The sequence below is a fragment of the Lepidochelys olivacea genome (assembly GCF_965140295.1).
Source record: "Lepidochelys olivacea isolate rLepOli2 genome assembly, chromosome: 8".
Classification (NCBI taxonomy): domain Eukaryota; kingdom Metazoa; phylum Chordata; order Testudines; family Cheloniidae; genus Lepidochelys; species Lepidochelys olivacea.
This window is the reverse complement of record NC_140418.1, coordinates 98,405,242-98,426,365: the sequence shown is the minus strand read 5'-3', so window position 1 is coordinate 98,426,365 and position 21,124 is coordinate 98,405,242. Positions and strand designations below refer to the sequence as shown.

Genomic DNA, 21,124 nt, shown 5'->3' with positions numbered 1-21,124 from the left:
CTTCTATTCACTGAACTTTTTGAAACTTTGCACTTTTAGAGAGAGGTAAGGGATTGACTCCGTGTACACAAATTTGCAGAGGGACAATAGGGCTGAGCTCTGTTATTTCTCATCTCTATATATTTATTTATTTTAAAACATTTTTGCTGTTAACAAGCATCTTATCTCTGGAGACACAAATCCACAGTTTGAGAACTGCAAAACTAAGCACCTCTGATGGTATCTTCTAGACTGAGCATTGAGTCCCATTGGGTAGATAGAAAGATTAACCTAAATATTCTATACAGAAGCCCCTGGAACCCCAGAAGATTGGGTCCCTAATCTATTAACTATCGGAACTCATTTACAAAACTTTTCTTAAACATTACATGAATATATTGTCTCATACTATAGAATTAGAATTTATAATCCCTATTCCATGATGAGATATTTTTGAGCTATAATGTATCTTAATTAAAACTCTTTAGATAGATTTTTGAGGGAAAAAAACCTGATTTTTATCAAAAAATCAGATATAAATATTTTATTTTTTTTTAAATCATTGATTTTTATCCGCCCTGCAGCAGCACAACCCAAATTAACATCACCACAACCTGTCAATTTAAAAACTGGAACAGTGTTTACGCAAGTTAAGTATACAATTTACTAGGACTAACTGAAGACAGCAAAAGTAACCTGACTGGAAAAGAAGGAAAGTCTTCCACAATTCTTAATTGCAAAGCACAAAAAAAATAACTTCATATACACAGAAGCATGCTCAAACCTTTAGGTTTGCTCTTAATGCTCGGGATTTATGTGAAATGGATTCCTGGTTATGAAGAAATACTTGCGACTTTTTAATTGTATTGTATTTGTGCCTTGAATTTACAAACCATTCAAAACTCACTCAAATACAATTTATATTTTTATAAACACCAATCTTATATATTTATCTATTGTGAAATATTGAGATTGTGACCAAGTATTTTCGAGATAGCTAAGAGAAAATGTTAACAGAACCTTTATTTTATTTTTAAATTGTGTAATGATAGCATTATGCCATATGATTCAAACTTGTGAATATTTAAATAGATGTCAACTAGAACACTTAGGCAATATACATAAATTATCTGATGACTACTTTGTAAAAGCCAGGAAACCTTCAGGGAAAACCTTAACACAGTTATGCAATCAGTATGACCTGAACAATACCAACAATAGTCTACATTGTTTCATTTTTATCTTAATGAATGGATTACACCAGCCTTAATTATAAGCTTCATGTATTAAGATACCTTATGTAGGTAACAGCTCTAAAAATATTTTGAGCCTTTTAAAAGTTAATTATAGCCCTTAAGAAAAAGGATTATGGAGTTTTGTGGACAAGTTTTAGTAATTTTAAAATAAATCTGAAGATCTTACTACGATTGAATCATTCCAGTAAGTTTTATTAAATGCCGCCTCACCTCAAGAAACAAATATATAAAAGAACCTACTTACAGCACTGAAGTTTGCAAAATTGCTGGTGTCTGTCTCTTTACCAATATTGCTGGGAGCAAATGGGTCACAAAATAGATCATCATCTTGTTCTTTGGGAATGTCACAGCCTGGGAATGGCTGAAATGGATCATTCAGTTTAAAGGAATCTGAAGAATCCAGTTTGTTAATAAGTCTTTTCCCTGGATCAAAGATAATCTAAGTCAACTCAAGAGACCACAAAGATAGCAGAAAGCGTACACTAAGCAAAAAACAAACAAAACAAGAAAACAAGAACTACTTGGATCACATCCTATACTCATGTTAATCAGCTCTGCCAGTTTACAATAGCCAAAGATCTGAGTCTGACATTTAGTTCATAATCAGATATGGAATAGCCTACAAGTGGATTCAAGATTTAAGCATACTGTCCATGTATTAATTATATGCCACCACCCTGAGAAAGAACCCTTAAAAAAAGGTTAAAACAATTTCCACCCTCCTATAGCCAGCATAGTTTTGGTGTTGTCCCCCCAACCACTCACCAATTATCCATAGAACTCTAGTGAGATTCCTTTTATTATTTTATGGATAAAATTAATTACTTGTACATCAAGGCAAAAGACATTTTACTGTGCTCTGCAGAGTTCTGATGTTCTTTTGACTTCGCTGCCATCTGCAACTTCTCAGGTTTTCACAAACAATATGATGGTAACAAGCATTCAGATGCTAAGTGCTAACCCTGTCTTCTTGATTCTTGCCTAAATGGCAGCAAACATACCAGAATCAGATCTGTGTCTCACCTATCTTGTTCTTTTCTCATCTTACTCAGTCAGCTCTCAATATTTTTGAGGACACTGACCCAGGTCTTCCAAGAACATCCATCCCATCTTTAAATTTCCTTTTCTGTATATGCAATCAGTTAATAGGGGTAGCAATGTGAGTCTAACACCTTTAATCTTTCAGCTGCGATGCATTTTAGTTGGGGAATCCTTCTGTCCTGAAGCTGATTTTTGACACAGGCAAGGGCCAACTTAGTTATTCCATTTAGAATTTACTATTGACCTGTTTACTAGTACCATTTTAGATTGGTTTAAATCTATATGTTTGTTCATATTCAGTTTATTGGGAATCATTTCTGCAAGTCAGTCTCACTTACTTCCATAATCCTCAGGGGACTGCATTATAGTAACTATTTGACTTGTTTTATATAAACTCATTGGGGAATATGTAATGGTTTACATTGTCTTATGTTATGTACCTAGGCTACCTCCCAAAAAATATTTTGGTGCCCACATCACTATCTAAAAATGCAAATTCCTTGAGTTTTCTTAAATTAACACAGGAAAAACAGCCGCAAATGACATCTGTGTAAACTTATTTGTGCCAAAGAGAAATAAATACTTGCAAGAATTTTGAGTACACAAAAGTCTCATTTCAAAGGCAAAAATATTCCTTTTCTAAAGTATCATGAGTCCCAGTATCTCTCTGATAGGTATGATTTATCTGTATCCAGAGAAGAAGTGAATTTCATCAGATGCAAGGAAATCACTCCAGCACTCCCTCCATAGTTCAGTAGAGAATTTTAACAAGGATGTACTGAAAGCCTTCTTTAAGCACTTCTTCCTTCTGAGCCAACCTCAAATGTTGTTGCTCCTTTTTATTAATTTTTTGTAATTAAAGTAGATACAAGCAAAAAAAGAGGCTAAAAAGGCAGTTGCTAAGGCAAGAATGGAGGCTAAAGAGGAATTATACATAAAGCTGAAGGAAGGTGGCAGGAAATTGTTTTTTGCGGTGGCAAAAACGAGGAACAAGGAAACACAAGATATGAAGAAATCTTTGTATGTGAAGGATGGAAACTGCATGGTGACTAACCCTAATGAGGTGGTAAAGATATAGAAAAAAAATATTTCCAAAGGCTGTTATATTAGGAGAGCGCGTTGCAAGTGCAAGCACTGCTGACAATTATGGGGAAGCCTCAAACGGTATTGATCTCTACAGAGGAGGCAGAAGGAGGATTGAATTAGACAATAATAAAGCAGCTGATGAAGATGAGATAACTGTTGACCAAATCAAAGCAGTTGGAAATACCAGAGTACAGTGGCTTCATAGACTCAGGCCTTGTCTATGCTACGGGAGGAGCTTGATCTAGGTTACGCAACTTCAGTACATGAATAACGTAGCTGAAGTCGACGTCCTTAAATCTACTTACTGCGGGGTCCACACTGGGCTATGTTGACAGGAGACACTCTCCAGTCGACACCTCTTGCGCTTCTCGTTCAGGTGGAGTACAGGAGTCAATGGGAGAGCGATCTGCGGTCAATTTAGTGGGTCTTCATTAGACCCGCTAAATCGACCACCAATGAATCGATCGCCACACATCGATCCTCTGGTAAGTGTAGACAAGCATTACGTATTTGCTGGGATCAAGCTAGGCTACCAAATGACTCGAGAGTGAGATTGACTTCCTATTTGGAAGGGTAAGGGTGATGCATATGATCCAAACATCTATTGGAGCCTCACCTTGTTAAGTCGGCCCCTTAACATCCTTGAGACAGTGTTTTGGAGGCAAGGTTGAGATGCAAGGTGGAGGAAAATATATGAGAGGAGCAACATGGCTTTAGGAGGAAAGGAGTATTATAGATACAATATTTGCAATGAGACAAATCTGAAAGAATGGTATAGCTGCTATGTAGAATTTACTGATCTTGAGAGAACATATGACTTGTTCCCTGGGAGTTGGTGTTCAGAGTGGAAATGATAGAAGAGCAGTATCAAGAATGAAGGTGGTAACAATATATAGATTTTAGGAGAGTTGTGTGTGACCGGGATTAATCTAGTATGGGATATAGTGACTGGGATTGATCTAGTGTGCTGAGTCCACCTCTCTTCATCCTAGTTATGGAGTTAATTAGTAGGAGAACGGAGCCTCTGGGGAGACAGAGAAAACTAATGGATGCTGATGATTTGGCCCTTTTAGCTAACAGCACAGAGGAATTGGTAAATATGGTATTAGAGTGGGCATCTGTGTTTGATTTGAAAGTATCATGATTTGAAAGTAAACTCAAAGAAAACCAAAGTGGTGCATGGAGGGAAGGTGGAAGAGTTGTTGATTGAAGACTCAGAAGAAAAGCTGAATCAGAAGAAAGAATCTGTATACTTGGGAGGTACACTTAGTACCATCAGAGACACATCTGGAGAACTGAAAAACACAACCCAATATGCACAGGTGGCAGTGAAGAAGGTGGCAGGAGAACTGTGGGACCGACAATTAAGTAACAAATTGAAAGGAAAAGTGTATGCCCTTGTCCCTGACTGCTCTACAGTTTGGAAAGAGTGGATCTCCAAGAAATAATACAGGTAGTAGGAAATAATATACTGAGGAGAATGGCAGGCAAGTGGAGGGTAGACAGTGTGCACAGAAAAATTTAATGGGAAGGTGAACTTGGAACTCTCAGTGATAGCCTAGAGAGCACATGTCTGAGGTGGGCTGGACATGTAATAGAATGGGGGAGAGAACAAGCAGAAAGAAAACATGGGATGAAGAGGACAGCAAGTAAGGACATGGAAGTCTAAGGATACGATGGAAAGGCTGTCAAGAGAAGTCTGAAGAGAAAAACCTGTGCCATGGACTGGAAGACGTGGTGAAGAATCATGGGCACCTCTGACCCCATGTAAATTGGACAAGGAGCCAAGAAGTGAACTGACATGTACAGCAGACACAGGTACATAGCAAAATAGTAAAATATTTAAATTGTCAAAAAAATTACATACAACATGCATATTAAAAATAAAGCTAATATCAAATAAAGCAAAAAGAACAGCTTTTAACACTGAGCCAGTGAAAAAGTTATTTAACTATTTATATAAATTGTGTGTTTTCCCTGCATAGTTATCCAGCTATTTCCATAGGTATAATTTTTAATACTGATAAGTTTATCCATCACCAGGAGATTCCATTATTTATTAAACCATTTATTAATAAGAAGTGTTGCGACTAGATAAATTACCTTGGGAACTATAAGTCTGTGTTGAAAAAGGAAGTATTAAGGCCATCTTCATAGCCCAAAAGTGGTACTTCTCAAACAATACTTTTGATCCAGAGGATCTCAAACTGCTTTACAGGCTATAAAGGGATCATTTCAGCCATGGAAATATGGTCACTTCTGTCACTGAGCCAATTTAGTGTTTCTAGGAGAGGAAGTGAGGGCTTTAACTAATTGTTTGCAAGGCAGGGAGAGAGCAGGGTTGAATTTCACCAAAATGATGTTACTATTAGAGCTAAAAGTTTAAAAGCTTTAATTACTGTTAATAGTGCCAGATTTAGCTTGTTCCTCCCTTTCCAAAAGCAGCAGCAAACCAACTGTTCCATTTTTTTATATTACTATTGTCTATACTATCTTCTGGCAGCCTAATTTTTATGATATGGTTCTCATGAACACCTTAAAACTCTTATAATGTAATACTCCATAATAATGCAGTAGTGTTCACATAAGAGTGAATGCAAGTGGAATAAAGACTGGAGCTGGAAAAGGAACACACACACACTACTACTGCACTTAATCCTAGCAGTATCTTTTCAAAATTTTATTACCAAGGTAGAATTTTTTTTTTTAATTTAATTGATACCATGTTACAGTGGTTGTAACTTCTTTAACCATGCTCCTTTGGTGGTGGGGTGCGGGGGAGGCAGAAGCATGGTCCAGTATTTAGGGTATAGAACTAGGAGTCAGGAGTCTTGGGTTGTATTACTAACTCTCCCATTGACTATGCTACATGACCTTAGAAAAGTCACTTGGATGGAAAGAGATGAAGTTTTTCCAACGGTGAAATGGAGATAATGACAAATATTTCTAAAATTTCTTCAAAAGAGGAGATGTTTTTGAAAACTAGGGACTTTCAACGGTACTTGTACAAAAGTGGGTAATTTGCTTTCAATACAGAACTTCATAAGATTTGCGATATATCAACACCCTCTTAAAGCTCTCTGTAGCCACACTATTTCCTTGTAGAAATCTGAAGTTATGTTTTCCCCCTTCTTCCATTTCCTTGCTCTCTCGAAACAAAGTGTTGACCTACAACCCATGAGGAATTTAACATCAGAGGAGATGTCAGCAGTACAGGGGCAGGATTCTTTCACATTTTGACAGTTCCTAAGTACTTTTATTCTAGTTCAGTAAGAAATTCAGACCATGTTTTCTTACAACCCTCATACCATTACACAACTAGCAATATAGAAGCAGGTGAACCAAACTTTACTGGAACCTCAAATATTAGCTTTTACCAGGTGGTGGAGGGCAGGGTCTTGTAGGAGTTCCGGTCTTGGGGGGCAAAGCAGGAGGAATATCCTCATTTTTCGCTGGTGGTTCCTCAAATACGTTTTTAGTCATGACCACATTGTTTACAGAGCCTGATGTGGAGGAAATAAAGGGATCTTCATTGTTGGCCTATTTAAAAAAAAAAGGAGTGGGGGGAATGCTATATTACAATTTTCTTCAGTATAGTGAAATTCTACTCCCCCCTCCTTTCTTCCATAAAGCAATACTTACCACAATTAGAGAAAACAGTGAAGATTCAAGTAAATCAGGGAATGTGGTCATAATTTCTCTGTGGTGCACAATACTAGGTTAGTATTATTAACTACTTATATTATGGTAACACTCAACAGGCCAAATCAGGCTCCATTTCACAGAGTACTGTACAAACAGAAAAAAAGAGACTCCCTGCTCTGAAGAGCTCAGTATATGGAGAATAGTACAGCATGCTCCATATAAAAATGACTTGTTCAATTATTTGGTACAAAGAGAGGGAAGACAAGGGGGCCAGAAAACAGTGCAAGGTGCCTACAAGATAAATCTACTTCCCCACAGTTACCACAGCAGTCCACAATATAAGGAAGATTAAGAGTTAGTGAGACAAGTGGCAGCTCAAAATGAAAGTACAAGAGAATCTTAAAATTCCATTAAAACCAGCAAAGTGTCCTCAGGTTATTATCTGAAGAAATAATCTCAACATACACTACTGGTGAAAATACCAGGTTAATACAACAAGTCTGCTGTAAGATAAGAAGCCAATGTTTTGTGCATGGGAGTGAAACAGAACTCATGACTCCGGACTACAAAAAGCTACAAAGGTAATCCTGGCACCAGCTTCTCTGTCTAATCAACCACTCCCTCTCATGTACCACTAACTCATTGTTAGAACTCATACACAGCACATTATGAAGGGACATCTCCTCAAAGATTCCACTGTCTGAACAACATGGAGGGTTTTTTTGCATTGTGATTAACGCATACAGTATGGGCATACAATTAGTAGATTCCTTCTCAGACCCAGAGGTAGGACACTAAGGTGGTGCCTACACTAAGACAAGGTGTGTTTTTAAAAACAGGATCTCTAATACATTTTAAAATCCTGGGATGAGATCCTGGCTTAACTGAGATCAATGGCAAAACTTGCACTGACTTCAATGGTCCAGTATTTCATCCTTCATGTAGACTGGGCAAACCAGTAATATATGGTAAAACTACAGCTTGCGCTGTCTACATTAGGATTTTGAAACATGTTAGCACTTACATTTTAATGTACATCGCTTTCCCTCCATCCCCCATGCAGACATACCCAAAATGGATGTCTGTATGAGAACCAATTTAAAAAAAAAAAAAAAAAAAATCAGTGAGACTAGTATCAATGTGACAACTGCAAACAACTGAGGCAGCTACACAACCAAACAAGCTGAAGGTAACTAGCCTGTGAGCTAAGACTGGGAGAGATGTGGTTAAAAAAAGAAGTTTTCTAACATAGAAAAAAAAATTATTTTTAAAGTTGCAACAATTTGAACTGCTACAATAAAATGTTTCCAACAGCATTAATCACAGGAGTATTGCAGGGCACATTACTGTTCGAACCCCTTTCAGAAAAAATCAACCTTTGTCAATTTTTATTGGAGAGTAAAAACAGAATACCAGTTGAACAGTTCTATAACTGAAAACACTAGATCTTCTTTGTGTTTCAGTTACTGCAGCATTTTATGCCTTTTCCACATACGTTAATCATTTCAGATTACCTTTGACAGTGTGCTAAAGTCAGCAAAACTGCTTCCAAATGACTCGTTTCCAAATAGAGAGGAAAAGGGATCTGTAGCTAAAATAAGCAGAGAACAAACAGAACAGTACAGAAAAGCCAAATGTTACATTGTGTTTCAATGACAAAAACAACATGAAAGACACGCGCCATGTTTAGTCCCAACTGGATTTCCCAAATTGTATAACCATCTAAAAAGCTCCACAAATAGTATATTTAATATTTCTGTAACTATTTCAAATAAAATATTTTTAAAAAAGGTGAATGCTTTTATTGCTAGAGTTGTTTCAGTAGAAATATTTGTACTTTCATAAAAATAGCAAATGCTATTTACCAATATTGAATAAATACTCATTCCTCTGGACAGACAGTTTTTTCAGGAAATAGCACTGCGATACTCCAGTTTTCTATGCAGAGAAAGCAGAATCCAAGTCTATCAATGGAAATACTCAAAACTATAGCATCAATAACCTAAGCCCTGTACATTTTGCAGCAAAATATTTTAACACAGAAAAGAGATAGTAAGTTTAGAATTTTTTTAAAAAAGCAAGCTTCCAGTGACTTTTTTGTGTGAATAAAATGCAACCCCCTCACTATTATTCACCTTGAATCTCCCTATCCCTTTGGATTCTCTAATTCAACAGTCTCCTTTTCACAAGTAGGTGCTTTGAAACAGTCTGGGCAAGTGTGGCTGTTCAAAAGCTGCGTAAGATTTAACATTTCTTTTTAATACCCTCCCTTATGTGCTTCCCAGAAAAGTGCACCTGGCTGCAGTTAAACTGGACAGACCAGTGATGTAAAATCATTCCTGTGTGCATATTTTATTTTATATTATATATATATAATTTTAATAATCCTCCTCCTCCATATTGTACTTGTGCTGATCCCCACACCTACAGCATACAATACTTTATATTCCTCTGTAAGAACCCCATATGAGAGAGAGTTACAGACAAGCAAAGCAGCATCAGTGTTCACCAATGCTTAGAATAATTTGATGAAGCAAAGCTATTTTATTCTAGTCTCTCTCATTATAATACAGAGATATTTCCTCACATTGCTTAAAAAAATAGACCAGTGCATCAAAAGATGTGTTCTGCTTGGCAAATGTACTGCTTGGCAAATGTACTGCTCCAAGTACCAAAACTCTTCGATCGAGATATCTGAGCTGTTAACGTGCTAGGACGGAGTAAGGTCTTCACAAAGCCCGTGTCCATTTACATGCAGCTGATTACACTGTTTAAAGGGAAGTTCATACATTTATACCTCTTCTAGCACACTTAGACAAGAAACTGTTACTAAACTTTTTATTGTAACTGTTGTTCTCAGAGATGTGTTGCACACGTCCATTCCACTGTTGGTGTGAGTGTGCCCTGTGCACAGCTGATGGAGATTTTCCCCTCTGAGACCGCTCTGCTACCTTTCACCACTGTGCACAGGCATAATGGGCAGAGCTGCCCGAACCCTCCTCAGTTCCTTCCAACTGGATACCCTCTGATAGAGAGGGGAAGGAGGGAGCGTAGTGCAATGGACATGTGCAACACATCTAAAAGAGCAACAGTTACTGAAAAAATTAGTAACCATTCCTTCTTCGCATGATTGCACATGTTCTTTCCACTATAGGTGACTCAGAAAGCAGTTCAAACTGGAGATGGACTCAGTCGACTTGAACAGAGATTGCAGGACAACCCTTCCAAATCTGGCACTCACTCTGGATGGATGAGAGATAGCATAGTGAGAGGGAAAGTATGGATTGATGACCAATTTGCCACCTTACAAATGTCTAATATGGGCATATGTGCCAGAAAGGCTATGGAAGCTGCCTGAGACCCAGTTGAATGGGCCAACACTCTACTTGGCGGTGCAACATAAGCCAATCAGTAGCATAAACAAATACAGCTGGAAATCCAAGCAGAGATCCTTTGGGAGGACTCTGGATGGGCCTATAGTTTGTCTGCAAACACTATTAAGAGTTGAGTGGAAAACCTAAATGGCAGAGTCCAATAAAGGTACAAAGCCAAAGCTTTTCTAACATCTGGAGTATGAAGCTTGTCTTTACTTTTATTTGAATGAGACTTTGGAAAGAAAGTACACAGATTGTTTGGTTAATATGAAAACTGGAAGCCACTTAAGTCAAGATCATGTGAAGTCGAAGGTAAACCTTATCTCTAAAGGCTGTATAAGGAATTTCTGATACTAAGGCTAGCAATTCCCCACTCTCCTGCCCAAGGTAATAGCAACCAAAAAAAGCCACCTTCATAGAAAGGTGTAACACAACAGGTAGCCAGCAGCTTGGCGGGGGGAAGGGGGAGAGAGCCATCACATTTGCTAGAGCTAAATTTAAGTTCCACGGGGGGACTAGGCCATGTGCCTCTAGATATAATCTGTCCAAATCCTTCAGAAACCCAATAGACATTGGAATGGAAAAAAGCGATTGGTTATGCACAGGAGAGTGGAAAGATGTGATAACAGCTTGGTGGATTCTGATGGAACTAACAGCTAACCCCTCTTGTTGTGGAAACAAGAGATAGTCCACTGTATGCTGAATAGGAGCCCAAGCCGGGGAAATACATTTCTGTCTGGAACAAATGGAGAATTTTTTTCGTTGTGCAAAATAAGTAGTCCTAAATTGAAGGCTTTCTACTATTTAGAATGACTTCTGCACTCCCTTAGAATAACTGTGTTTGACTTTGAACAAGACTTTGGACAGGAGCAGAATTGGAGGGAGGGAATACAGCAGGCCCTTCAACCAGGGTAGCAGGAAGGCATCTGTCAACATACCCAGGCTGTGGCACACTCTAGAACAAAAAAGATGATTTTTTGTTTGCTTTTGTTGCAAATAGGTCCATTTGGGGAGTCCCCCACAGCTGGAAAATGGACCTGGTTACATCTGGATGAAGAGACCACTCATGGTGACTTGTGAATGACCAGCTTAGGTCATCTACCAGAGCATTCTGAACCCCTAGAAGGTAAACAGCTTCCAGTTGATGGAACTGGCAATGCAGAAATTCCAAAGCAGAATCGCCTCTTGGCATAATTTCGTCAACCTGTCCCTCCCTTGTTTGCTTCCATAGAACATGGCTGCTGTGTTGTCTGTGAGCATTGACCCTAGATAAGCATAAAATCCAAATGGATGGCCTGAAGCTCCCTGACATCTAGATCTTTAGATCTTGCACAGAACAAAGACCTTGTGTCTATAAAGAACTTAAGTGAGCTCCCCAGTCTAGAGCCTAACACATCCATGACTAGGGTGTCTCTTGCAGAGAAGCAGTGGGGACCCTCATGCAAACATTCAAAGGTTCTGTCCACCTGTCCAAGGAGGACGGGACCTGAGTAGGCAATTGAATCACCATCTTCATATGATGACAGCCCAGTGAATACAGTAAGATGAACAACTCTGTCTCTTTGAAGTGCAGCCTGGTATGCTGCACACCTAAGTGCACACTGCCATGTACTCTTGAAGCTTGAGGCACTTTTGTACTCTAGTGACAGGACATGTCTTTGTATCTAAAGCAAACACACACATTGTTTGGAATCTCAACCCCAGCAGGAAAGCTTTGGCCTTTGTAGAATCCAGGACAGCCCCATTAAATCCTGTTCTCTGAACAGGAGACAGGGTAGATTTCACCATATTGATCAGAGGTCACAGTGCATCAAAGGTGGACTGTACAGTGGCCACACTGGACAGTATCTGAGACTGGACTAACCTAAATGTACAAAACAGGTGCTATTTACACTAAAGAGAATAGGACTAGCAAATGCAAAGACAGCAGCTCCAACAGTCATGGGCAGCAGGAAGGAACTGAGAGTCATTGGGCGTGGCTCCATCCTTTATACTTCAGCACAGTGGTACCCTGAGGGGTACCATTGATGGAAAAATCTCTGACAACTGTGCAGGAGGGATGCACACACCTACAGTGGAATAGACCTATGTAATTACTTGAAGAAGCAGCTTTAGATACAATGTAGCTAGGAATAGTCTATAATTTACTGTTGCTGTGAATTCATAATCAAGTAAGTATTAAAGCCTAGAAAACTAAGAAAGAATAAAATGGATTACAAATTAAAACAATTAAAAGGATGTATATAATCTCACTTCTTTACCTAGATCATTTGGTGCAGGAATAGCTGTTCCACCAGGAGCAAAAGGATCATTGCTCTTCAGTGTTTCTGTCTAAAAATGAGAAAATTCCTTTGAGGAAGATTTTCGATTATTTTTCAAGTTGCAGAAAGCAACATTCCCCAATCCCATCTCTAGCAAAAAATTGAGCTTCACCTCAGGACAAAATATGTTTGTTGATCAATGCTATCACTGTCAATTTTTATTTTGTAAGATGAAATGTTAACATTCATATAGCAGCTTTATGGAGAAAGCATAAGTGGCTAAGCATCACAACATTCTAACAGTAAAATATGTATGTATGTTCTTCATTTTGCCTGTGTTCATTCATCTGTAAAGAGGTTAAATGACAGAGATCATACAGCAAGTTTGTGCCAAAAAATGGGAATAGAATCTAGATCTCCTCGTTCCCACTCCTGTCTGTTAAAAGCACCTGACTAATGTTTCCTCGAGAACAGAACTCAAGAGTTTGACTCCAATCTGGAACTCTAGCCACTAGACCATGTTGCTTGTAAAACTCTGATTTATGACTCTGGTGGGCAGGAAGCAGAAACTTAAAATCTTTTATGTCATGTTTTTAAATAATTGAAAGTTTTGGTTCTATGAGGTACCTATAGCTCCATAGAAGGAGGCATGACATTCCCACAAAATTTAGGAGAGCTTCTGCTGCCTGCACAACACAGGAATGGAGTTGGGGACTATGCCAAGGACACAAGTGACCTTTAGTTAAACTAGCAGTTTCAATTAAATGAAATTCGCAATAGAGGTGTTGTTTCAGGATTTTTAGCAAAGTTTATTTAATTTTTTAGGGGCATTATTTTCCAAAAAATGTAGAACTAAGGAATGACATCTTAATATTTTACATCATAATTTTACATGCTTTTCCCAGTACCCTCTACAGACGCTCCCCGACTTACTCAAGCGTTCCGTTCCTGAATGCCTTGTGTAAGTTGAAAACGTATCTCCGGCTATTACGCAAAAAACAAAACAAAACAAAAGCCAACCAAACAAACCAGCCCCTCCTATTTCTAGCTTACGGAAGTTTTTCCATAAGCTCAGATTTGTGTAAATCGGATTTGCTTAACCCGGGAAGTGTCTGTATTTTCTAGTAGAAATTTGACTAGGAATAGCATTTAGCAGCGGGCTGTACGTGCAGAGTTAAAAAAACACTAAACTATTTTCCAGTGGAAATTAATACTTACCAGCAAAATATCCATGTACTACCCAAAATACCCAATACCTCATGTGTTTGAGTGTATCCAAATATACAAGGTCATCTAATTTTGAACAAACTATTACTACCCCTCCCCTTTCCTCCCATCGAACTTACTGCGGGATTATTGCTGTTGCCTGTTGTGCTGAAAGGGTCAGTCGCTGCAGTCAAAAAAGGATCAGTGGAGGATTGGTTGAAAAAAGAGTCAGCTGCAAAAGGATCTGAATCTTTGAAGGGATCACCACCAAAGGGATCTGAAGGAAAAAAAATACAATGGACCTGTTTAAGGAACATTTCTTTTAAATACTCCTGCTAGTTCTTTTTAGACTGATGTCTTAAGAACAAATGTAATTTTGTACAGCTTCCTTCATATTATAGCAGAGCACCAGCTCCTCTATAGGTTTCAGAGTAACAGCCGTGTTAGTCTGTATTCGCAAAAAGAAAAGGAGTACTTGTGGCACCTTAGAGACTAACCAATTTATTAGAGCATAAGCTTTCGTGAGCTACAGCTCACTTCATCAGATGCATATCGTGGAAACTGCAGCAGACTTTATATATACACAGAGAATATGAACCAATACCTCCTCCCACCCCACTGTCCTGCTGGTAATAGCTTATCTAAAGTGATCATCAGGTGGGCCATTTCCAGCACAAATCCAGGTTTTCTCACCCTCCACCCCCCCACACAAATTCACTCTCCTGCTGGTGATAGCCCATCCAAAGTGACAACTCTTTACACAATGTGCATGACAATCAAGTTGGGCTATTTCCTGCACAAATCCAGGTTTTCGGGGTGGGGGGGATGTGAGAAAACCTGGACTTGTGCAGGAAATAGCCCAACTTGATTGTCATGCACATTGTGTAAAGAGTTATCACTTTGGATGGGCTATCACCAGCAGGAGAGTGAATTTGTGTGGGGGGGTGGAGGGTGAGAAAACCTGGATTCCAGTATTTAATTGCCATGACAGGAAGTTTTTCCTAATGTCCAACCTAAACCTCCCCGACTGCAATTTAAGCCCATTACTTCTTGTCCTATCCTCAGAGGTTAAGAAAAACAATTTTTCTTCCTCCTCCTTGTAACAACCTTTTCCATACTTGAAAACTGTTATGTCCCCTCTCAGTCTTCTCTTTTCCAGACTAAACAAACCCAATTTTTTCGATCTTCCCTCATAGGTCATGTTTTCTAGACCTTTAATCTCCAATTTGTTCACATCCTTCCTGAAATGTGGCACCAAGAACTGGACACAATACTGCAGTTGAGGCCTAATCAGCACAGAGTAGAGCGGAAAAAATTACTTCTTTTGTCATGCTTACAACTCCCCTGCTAATACATCCCAGAAGGATGTTCGCTTTTTTTTGCAACAGCGTTACACTGTTGACTCATATTTGATTTGTGGTCAATCATGACCTCCAGATCCCTTTCCGGAGTACACCTTCCTAGGCAGTCATTTCCCATTTTGTTTGTGTGTAACTGATTGTTCCTTCCTAAATGGAGTACTTTGCATTTGTCCTTCTTGAATTTCATCCTATTTACTTCAGACCATTTCTCCAGTTTGTCCAGATCATTTTGAATTTTAAATCCTATCCACCAAAGCACCTGCAACCCCTCCCAGCTTGGTATCACCCGCAAACTTTATAAGTGTACTCTCTATGCCAATATCTAAATCATAGATGAAGATACTGAACAGAACCGGACCCAGAACTGATCCCTGTGGGACTCCACTCGTTATGCCCATCCAGCATGACTCTGAACCACTGATGATTACTCTCTGGGAATGGTTTTCCCAACCAGTTTTGCACCTACCTTGTAGTAGCTCCATCTAGGTTGCATTTCCCTAGTTTGTTTGAGAAGGTCATGCAAGACCGTATCAAAAGCTTTACTAAAGTCAAGATATACCACGTCTACCGCAAAGCTATCAGGTTGGTTTGACACGATTTATTTTTGACAAATCCATGCTGACTGTTACTTATCACCTTATTATCTTCTAGATGTTTGCAAATTGATTGCTTAATTATTTGCTCCATTATCTTTCCGGGTACAGAAGTTATGCTGACTGGTCTGTAATTCACTGGGTTGTCCTTGTTTCCCTTTTTATAGATTAGCACTATATTTGCCCTTTTCCAGTCTTCTGGAATCTCTCCAGTCTCCCATGACTTTTCAAAGATAATCGCTAATGGCTCATATCTCCTCAGTCAGCTCCTGGAGTATTCCAGGATGCATTTTATCAGGCCCTGGTGACTTGAAGACATCTAATTTGTCCGAGTAATTTTTAACTTGTTCTTTCCCCATTTTAGCCTCTTCTGATCCTACCTTATTTTCACTGGCATTCGCTTTGTTAGATGTCCAGTCACCAGCAACCTTCTTGGTGAAAATTGAAGCAAAGATGTCATTACACACCTCTGCCATTTCCACATTTTCGTGTTATTATTTCCCCCCCCCCTCATTGAGTAATGGGCCTACCCTGTCCTTGGTCTTCCTCTTGCTTCTAATGTATTTGTAGAATGTTTTCTTGTTAACCTTTATGTCTCCAGCTAGTTTGATCTCGTTTTGTGCCTTGGCCTTTCTAATTTTGTCCCTACATACTTTTGTTATTTGTTTATATTCATCCTTTGTAATTTGACCTAGTTTCCACTTTTTGTAGGACTCTTTTTTGATGTTTAGATCATTGAGGATCTCCTGGTTGAACCAGAGTGGTCTCTTTCTATACTTCCTATCTTTCCTACGCAGTGGGATAGTTACACAGCCCCACCACTCCAAAACCCCTCCAAGCTTACCAGGTGCACAGAGTGATAAGGAAGAGGGTGGAGCTGGGGGGTGTGTGGGTGTGTGTGTGTGTGGGGGAGGGCAGACACAAAGGAGCAGAGACGTGTGTATGGGCTTGATAGATGAAATGTTGGACAAGTAAGAGCAGCGGTAAGGGAGTCTGAGCAGCTGGGGAAAATATGGTGTGGTCAGAACAGGGATGCTGGAACACTCCAGGGAAGAGTGGAGTTCAAAGGAGGGAAGCAGTACTATGCAGAAGGGGGGATGCTGGAGGGATTTCAGATCTGCCCCCCCAAATCCCTGCATCCATCTCCAATGAATGAATGAATGAATGAATGAATCAATAAGAGGTACATCTCTGGTGTCCCATCACCATGGTATCTAACTGCCTCACACTCTTTAATGTGCTTATCCTCATAACACTGAGGTAGGGCAGTACTATTATTCCCTTTTTACAGATGGGGAAACTGAGGCACGGCGAGCCAGAGGCAGCAGAGGGAAACACCTGGGCTGGGGTACACAGGTTGCCAAGAATTATTTTTTTAAAACCAAGGGAATTCAAGGTTGCCCAGTTGTGCCTTGTGCCCTTCCAGAATGTGGAGAGTGTTTAATTTAAGTATCTGTAAACCATGAAATGAAGAGTTAAGGTAACAGAACCAGCCAAAGCAGTGACTCCTGCACTCGGAGTCAAGGGGTAAAATGGGGCCCAACTGGAGAGGTCTTTCCCCAAAGTACCCTCTAGACCCAGAACTCTGAAGAGGCACATCTCCACCTCCCCCTGTACACACTATGGGGAAACTTGGACCCAGGTGGTGCCTTTCCCGTCCCTCCCCCCACCATATGGTCTTGAGGAAAAACTGCAGGGACAAACCACAATCCATCTGCTAAGGGCAGCTGCAGAGGCAGCCAAAGCAGGGACCTTCAGACATTCAGAAAACTTGCTACAGTTTTTACTGGACTTTCTTTGCCATGTGCTGTTTGCTCCAACCCTCTCCCCTTCTCTCCCCTTCACAGTCTCTCCCGCTTAGATTCACTCCATACATGCCCCTCTTATCCTCTGCCCTCCCTCAGTTCCCTTCAGCGTCCTCTCTCCCTACACTTTTCTTTCCATTTATCTTATCCCTTCCTACTTATACCAACTTGAAAACATTAAATGGTGACACTAACATGACGCTTGCTCCCATCATCTTGGTCACTCTGCTTGTGTGTTCTACCCCACTCCCCGATCATTTCTCTGTCTTATCTGTTTACATCGTATGCTCTTTAGGGAAGGGACTGTCTGCTGTTCTGTGTTTGTGCAGTGCCAAGCACAATAGGGCCCAATTTTTGGTTGGCCCTTAGCCACTACCGTAATAAACATACAAACCGTAACAAAAACGAACAAATTTAAAACTTGGAAAACCAGAAATTACAAGTACGTGCAAATTTAACTCAGCCCTCTTTGAGCTATGCCCCAACACGCCAACACCACACATACAGTACTAACAATTTACCCTTACAGATGCTACAACGTATGTTGCTGAAAACTTCACAGGGTGGCAGAAAATGAGGGGTAATGCTTCATTGAATAAAGACTCGGTGTAAATGTTCAGTAGGATAAGCGACCAAGGGCAGCTCATTCCAATAGCCTGCACTGCTTTTAAATGCATTTCTCAGCTAAATTGAAACATTGCTTTATCGAACTTATCATTTGTCAACATTAGAAAAGTTGCATCAAGAGATAGTATTGTTGGAACATTTCAAGTTGAACAATTGCTCCCAAATTCCTTTGATTCTGCACTCCATAACAACTTCCTCTAGAAATCTTACCTGCTAATGAGAATCCTTATATTCTTGACTGTAATTACTCAAAATTCCAGCATGTAAAAGCAAACCTAGGATTTTCTCCCATTAAGAGAGGAAGGGAAAGTTGTTTGATGTGCTAACTCTTGGCAAACAGTCATATGGACAGGCAATTCTTACAAAAAACGTTAGATCTAGAATCACACTATTCCAGTTCATCAGAGGTTGGACAGGATCACACAGCATGCAGAAAGGCACTTCAAAAAAACTCTACAAGTTGAAACAAATGCATTAGCCAGCCTATTATACTGAAATAGTATCATATAAAGTTATATAAAAATGGTGACATTTAAAAATTCAGAATTTATGTGTCATCATAACGATCAAACTGGCTCTGTTTTCCACTTCTGCTAAAAATGCTATCATCATCTAGAGACTTTAGTCCACTGAGAATAATCACCTTTAAGTTAGGTCAGGGTCTGGCAATGCAATGACACTGTCTGCACAATCATTCTAATTTGATGTGCTAGAGAAAGGTGCGGATTGATAGCCCTCAAGATTAAAGTCCCAATTAGCTACAGGACAGGTACTAAACGGGCACTTACAGCACAGTGTCACTGACACCACTATCAATGCGCCTCAAACCCAACTCTGGCTATTTCTCATGGTGAAAGAGTAGTTTGGTGTACAATGCTATTCAGTCCTTGGCCTTTCTGCAGACTCACATCCAAGGGCCAATTACTGCCGGTATTAATGGGGCTAATTTGATGTGGACAACTGAGTTAAAACTACTGAGCCCAAACATTTAACACAAAGCAAATGGTAGCTGTTTCAGGTCATTACTGCCTTGCTCAGATTCACAGGTGATTTAGATGTGAAAGTTTTTACATAATCTATTACCAATCCTTTGAGGCAGCTAGTCCTTCACACTAGATATTTACAAAGTATTAAATTTAAATTTAAGAGCTTTAGTATCTACTTACCAACTTTCCCAAAAGGGTCATCCTTGAAAGGATCACCTGTTTAAAAGTAATGAAAAAAGGAAAAAGCACTGAAATCTTTTAGCAAAAAGATGCTTTCAACTGAGGATCACTTCGTTGCAGATTCCTAGCAAGCTACAAAGGATTTTGCAACCCTTACTAGTCGGAGTATTTCCATCGACTTCAGTGGGACTACAATAGCTGGCATTAAAGTCAACATTTGCCAACAAATAACTGTTACCACTATTTCCTAGTAGTAGGAATATAGTCAAAGTGGTGATCTCCAAGATGACTCTGTGGTAACTGATAGTAAATGCTTAGATACCACAATATTTGCCTACATATTTGCTTAGAATACAAAATCACAGCAGTAACATCTATTGGAAAATCCTGAGTTTTTAATAATAGGACCAGTGCAGTCCGACTAATGTGCAAGTTACTACTCCCTTGAGTTAGATTTACAGGACTAGGCCCAAACTTTCCATAAAATAGAGCAGACTGAATCTGCCCTCCTCTTTAACACAGAAAGACAGCCTCTGCAGAACAGGTATCAGCATAAAACTTCTCTCTGGGAGGAGGCAGAAGAGGTGTTGATGAAGGAGCAGTTGCCATGGCTACTACAAAAGCAAACCTCTCCTCTCACATTCAGTTTTTGAGACACTAATGGCTACCCTCTTCTGGTGCTTGGACTAAAACCTTCACAATGCACCGGTAGATTTCGGAGACCCCATCACAACTGCAGTCAATGGAAAACCATTCTTCTACTATAAAACTCAATTCCAGTCCAAATACACACTAGTTTTTAAGACACATTAATACAACTAACCCTCTTCCAGGAAATTCATGCTAACAGAAAAATCTACTTACTGCCAACAAAAGGGTCAGACTGGAAGAAGTCTAAATTGGCTTCTGTAACTTGATCAGGCAGAGGATGAGATTCTGTAGCAAATGGATCTTCCTAGGGGGAAAAGTATGAAATGTTTTAGGCAGAAAATTAGATAAAATGTTTGCCTTTTGAAGTTTAGAGAAATAAGGATACTAAAAGTTAAAAGACCAACTACAATTCTACTTAATTCACTAATGAAAAGTCAGTCAACAGAAATCTTCAGTATACCAAATGAAATGAAAAAAAAGTTTTCCATACATTCATACCCAAAATTAAAAGCAACTATAGAAATCAAAGTTATGACAATAAGTGTTTTATGGTCATGGGGCGACTCAGTGATTGGAAGTGAACATAATCCATCTCAAACAATGTAAAGATTTCTTACTATATTCAGTTTTTACATCTGTACAAACCCACTTTTTTGTTAACAGTTGTAGTCAGGGTCTCTTTCTCTTCTCCAATAGCAGCATTTGTTGTTTCAGGGCTATTCCTTACCTATTACAACAAACAAGAACACTGACGTTCACATATGATAAGATTCTACCCTCTAGAATATGAAAGGGTTTCTGTTTCAGAGATGGAATATGCTTCAACAAAAGACTATGCCCACTATATAATTGTAAAACACACCTATTAAAAAGGAACAGATCTACTGAATATTGATTTTCCATATGCCAAATTGACACAAACATACCGTAGCCTATTCAAATACCTAAAAAGAGAACATATACCTTATGCACCAAGAGCATCTTTATATTTTGTAACATTATTAAATGCTTAGAGAACTCTGAAGATGCAGTGAAAGCCAAGAACCCAAGAAAAAAAGGAAATTCAGCAAGCG

At 39.2% G+C, this 21,124-nt stretch overlaps 1 protein-coding gene across 3 annotated transcripts in view; it reads right to left on the bottom strand.

Moving 5' to 3' along the window:
- Positions 1–21,124, bottom strand: part of EPS15 (epidermal growth factor receptor pathway substrate 15) — a 108,688-nt gene that overhangs the window by 4,920 nt on the left and 82,644 nt on the right. For 2 of the 3 annotated variants that reach the window (XM_084636327.1, XM_084636328.1), the window contains exons 17-24: positions 20,701–20,778; positions 20,265–20,355; positions 19,401–19,436; positions 13,989–14,125; positions 12,643–12,712; positions 8,522–8,598; positions 6,740–6,902; positions 1,480–1,658 (exon numbers count right to left, since the gene is read on the bottom strand). In XM_084636327.1, the coding sequence (XP_084492453.1) occupies positions 1,480–1,658; positions 6,740–6,902; positions 8,522–8,598; positions 12,643–12,712; positions 13,989–14,125; positions 19,401–19,436; positions 20,265–20,355; positions 20,701–20,778 (831 nt within the window). The remainder of the gene's footprint in view (positions 1–1,479; positions 1,659–6,739; positions 6,903–8,521; positions 8,599–12,642; positions 12,713–13,988; positions 14,126–19,400; positions 19,437–20,264; positions 20,356–20,700; positions 20,779–21,124) is intronic. The other variant, XM_084636329.1, reaches the window with a different exon arrangement.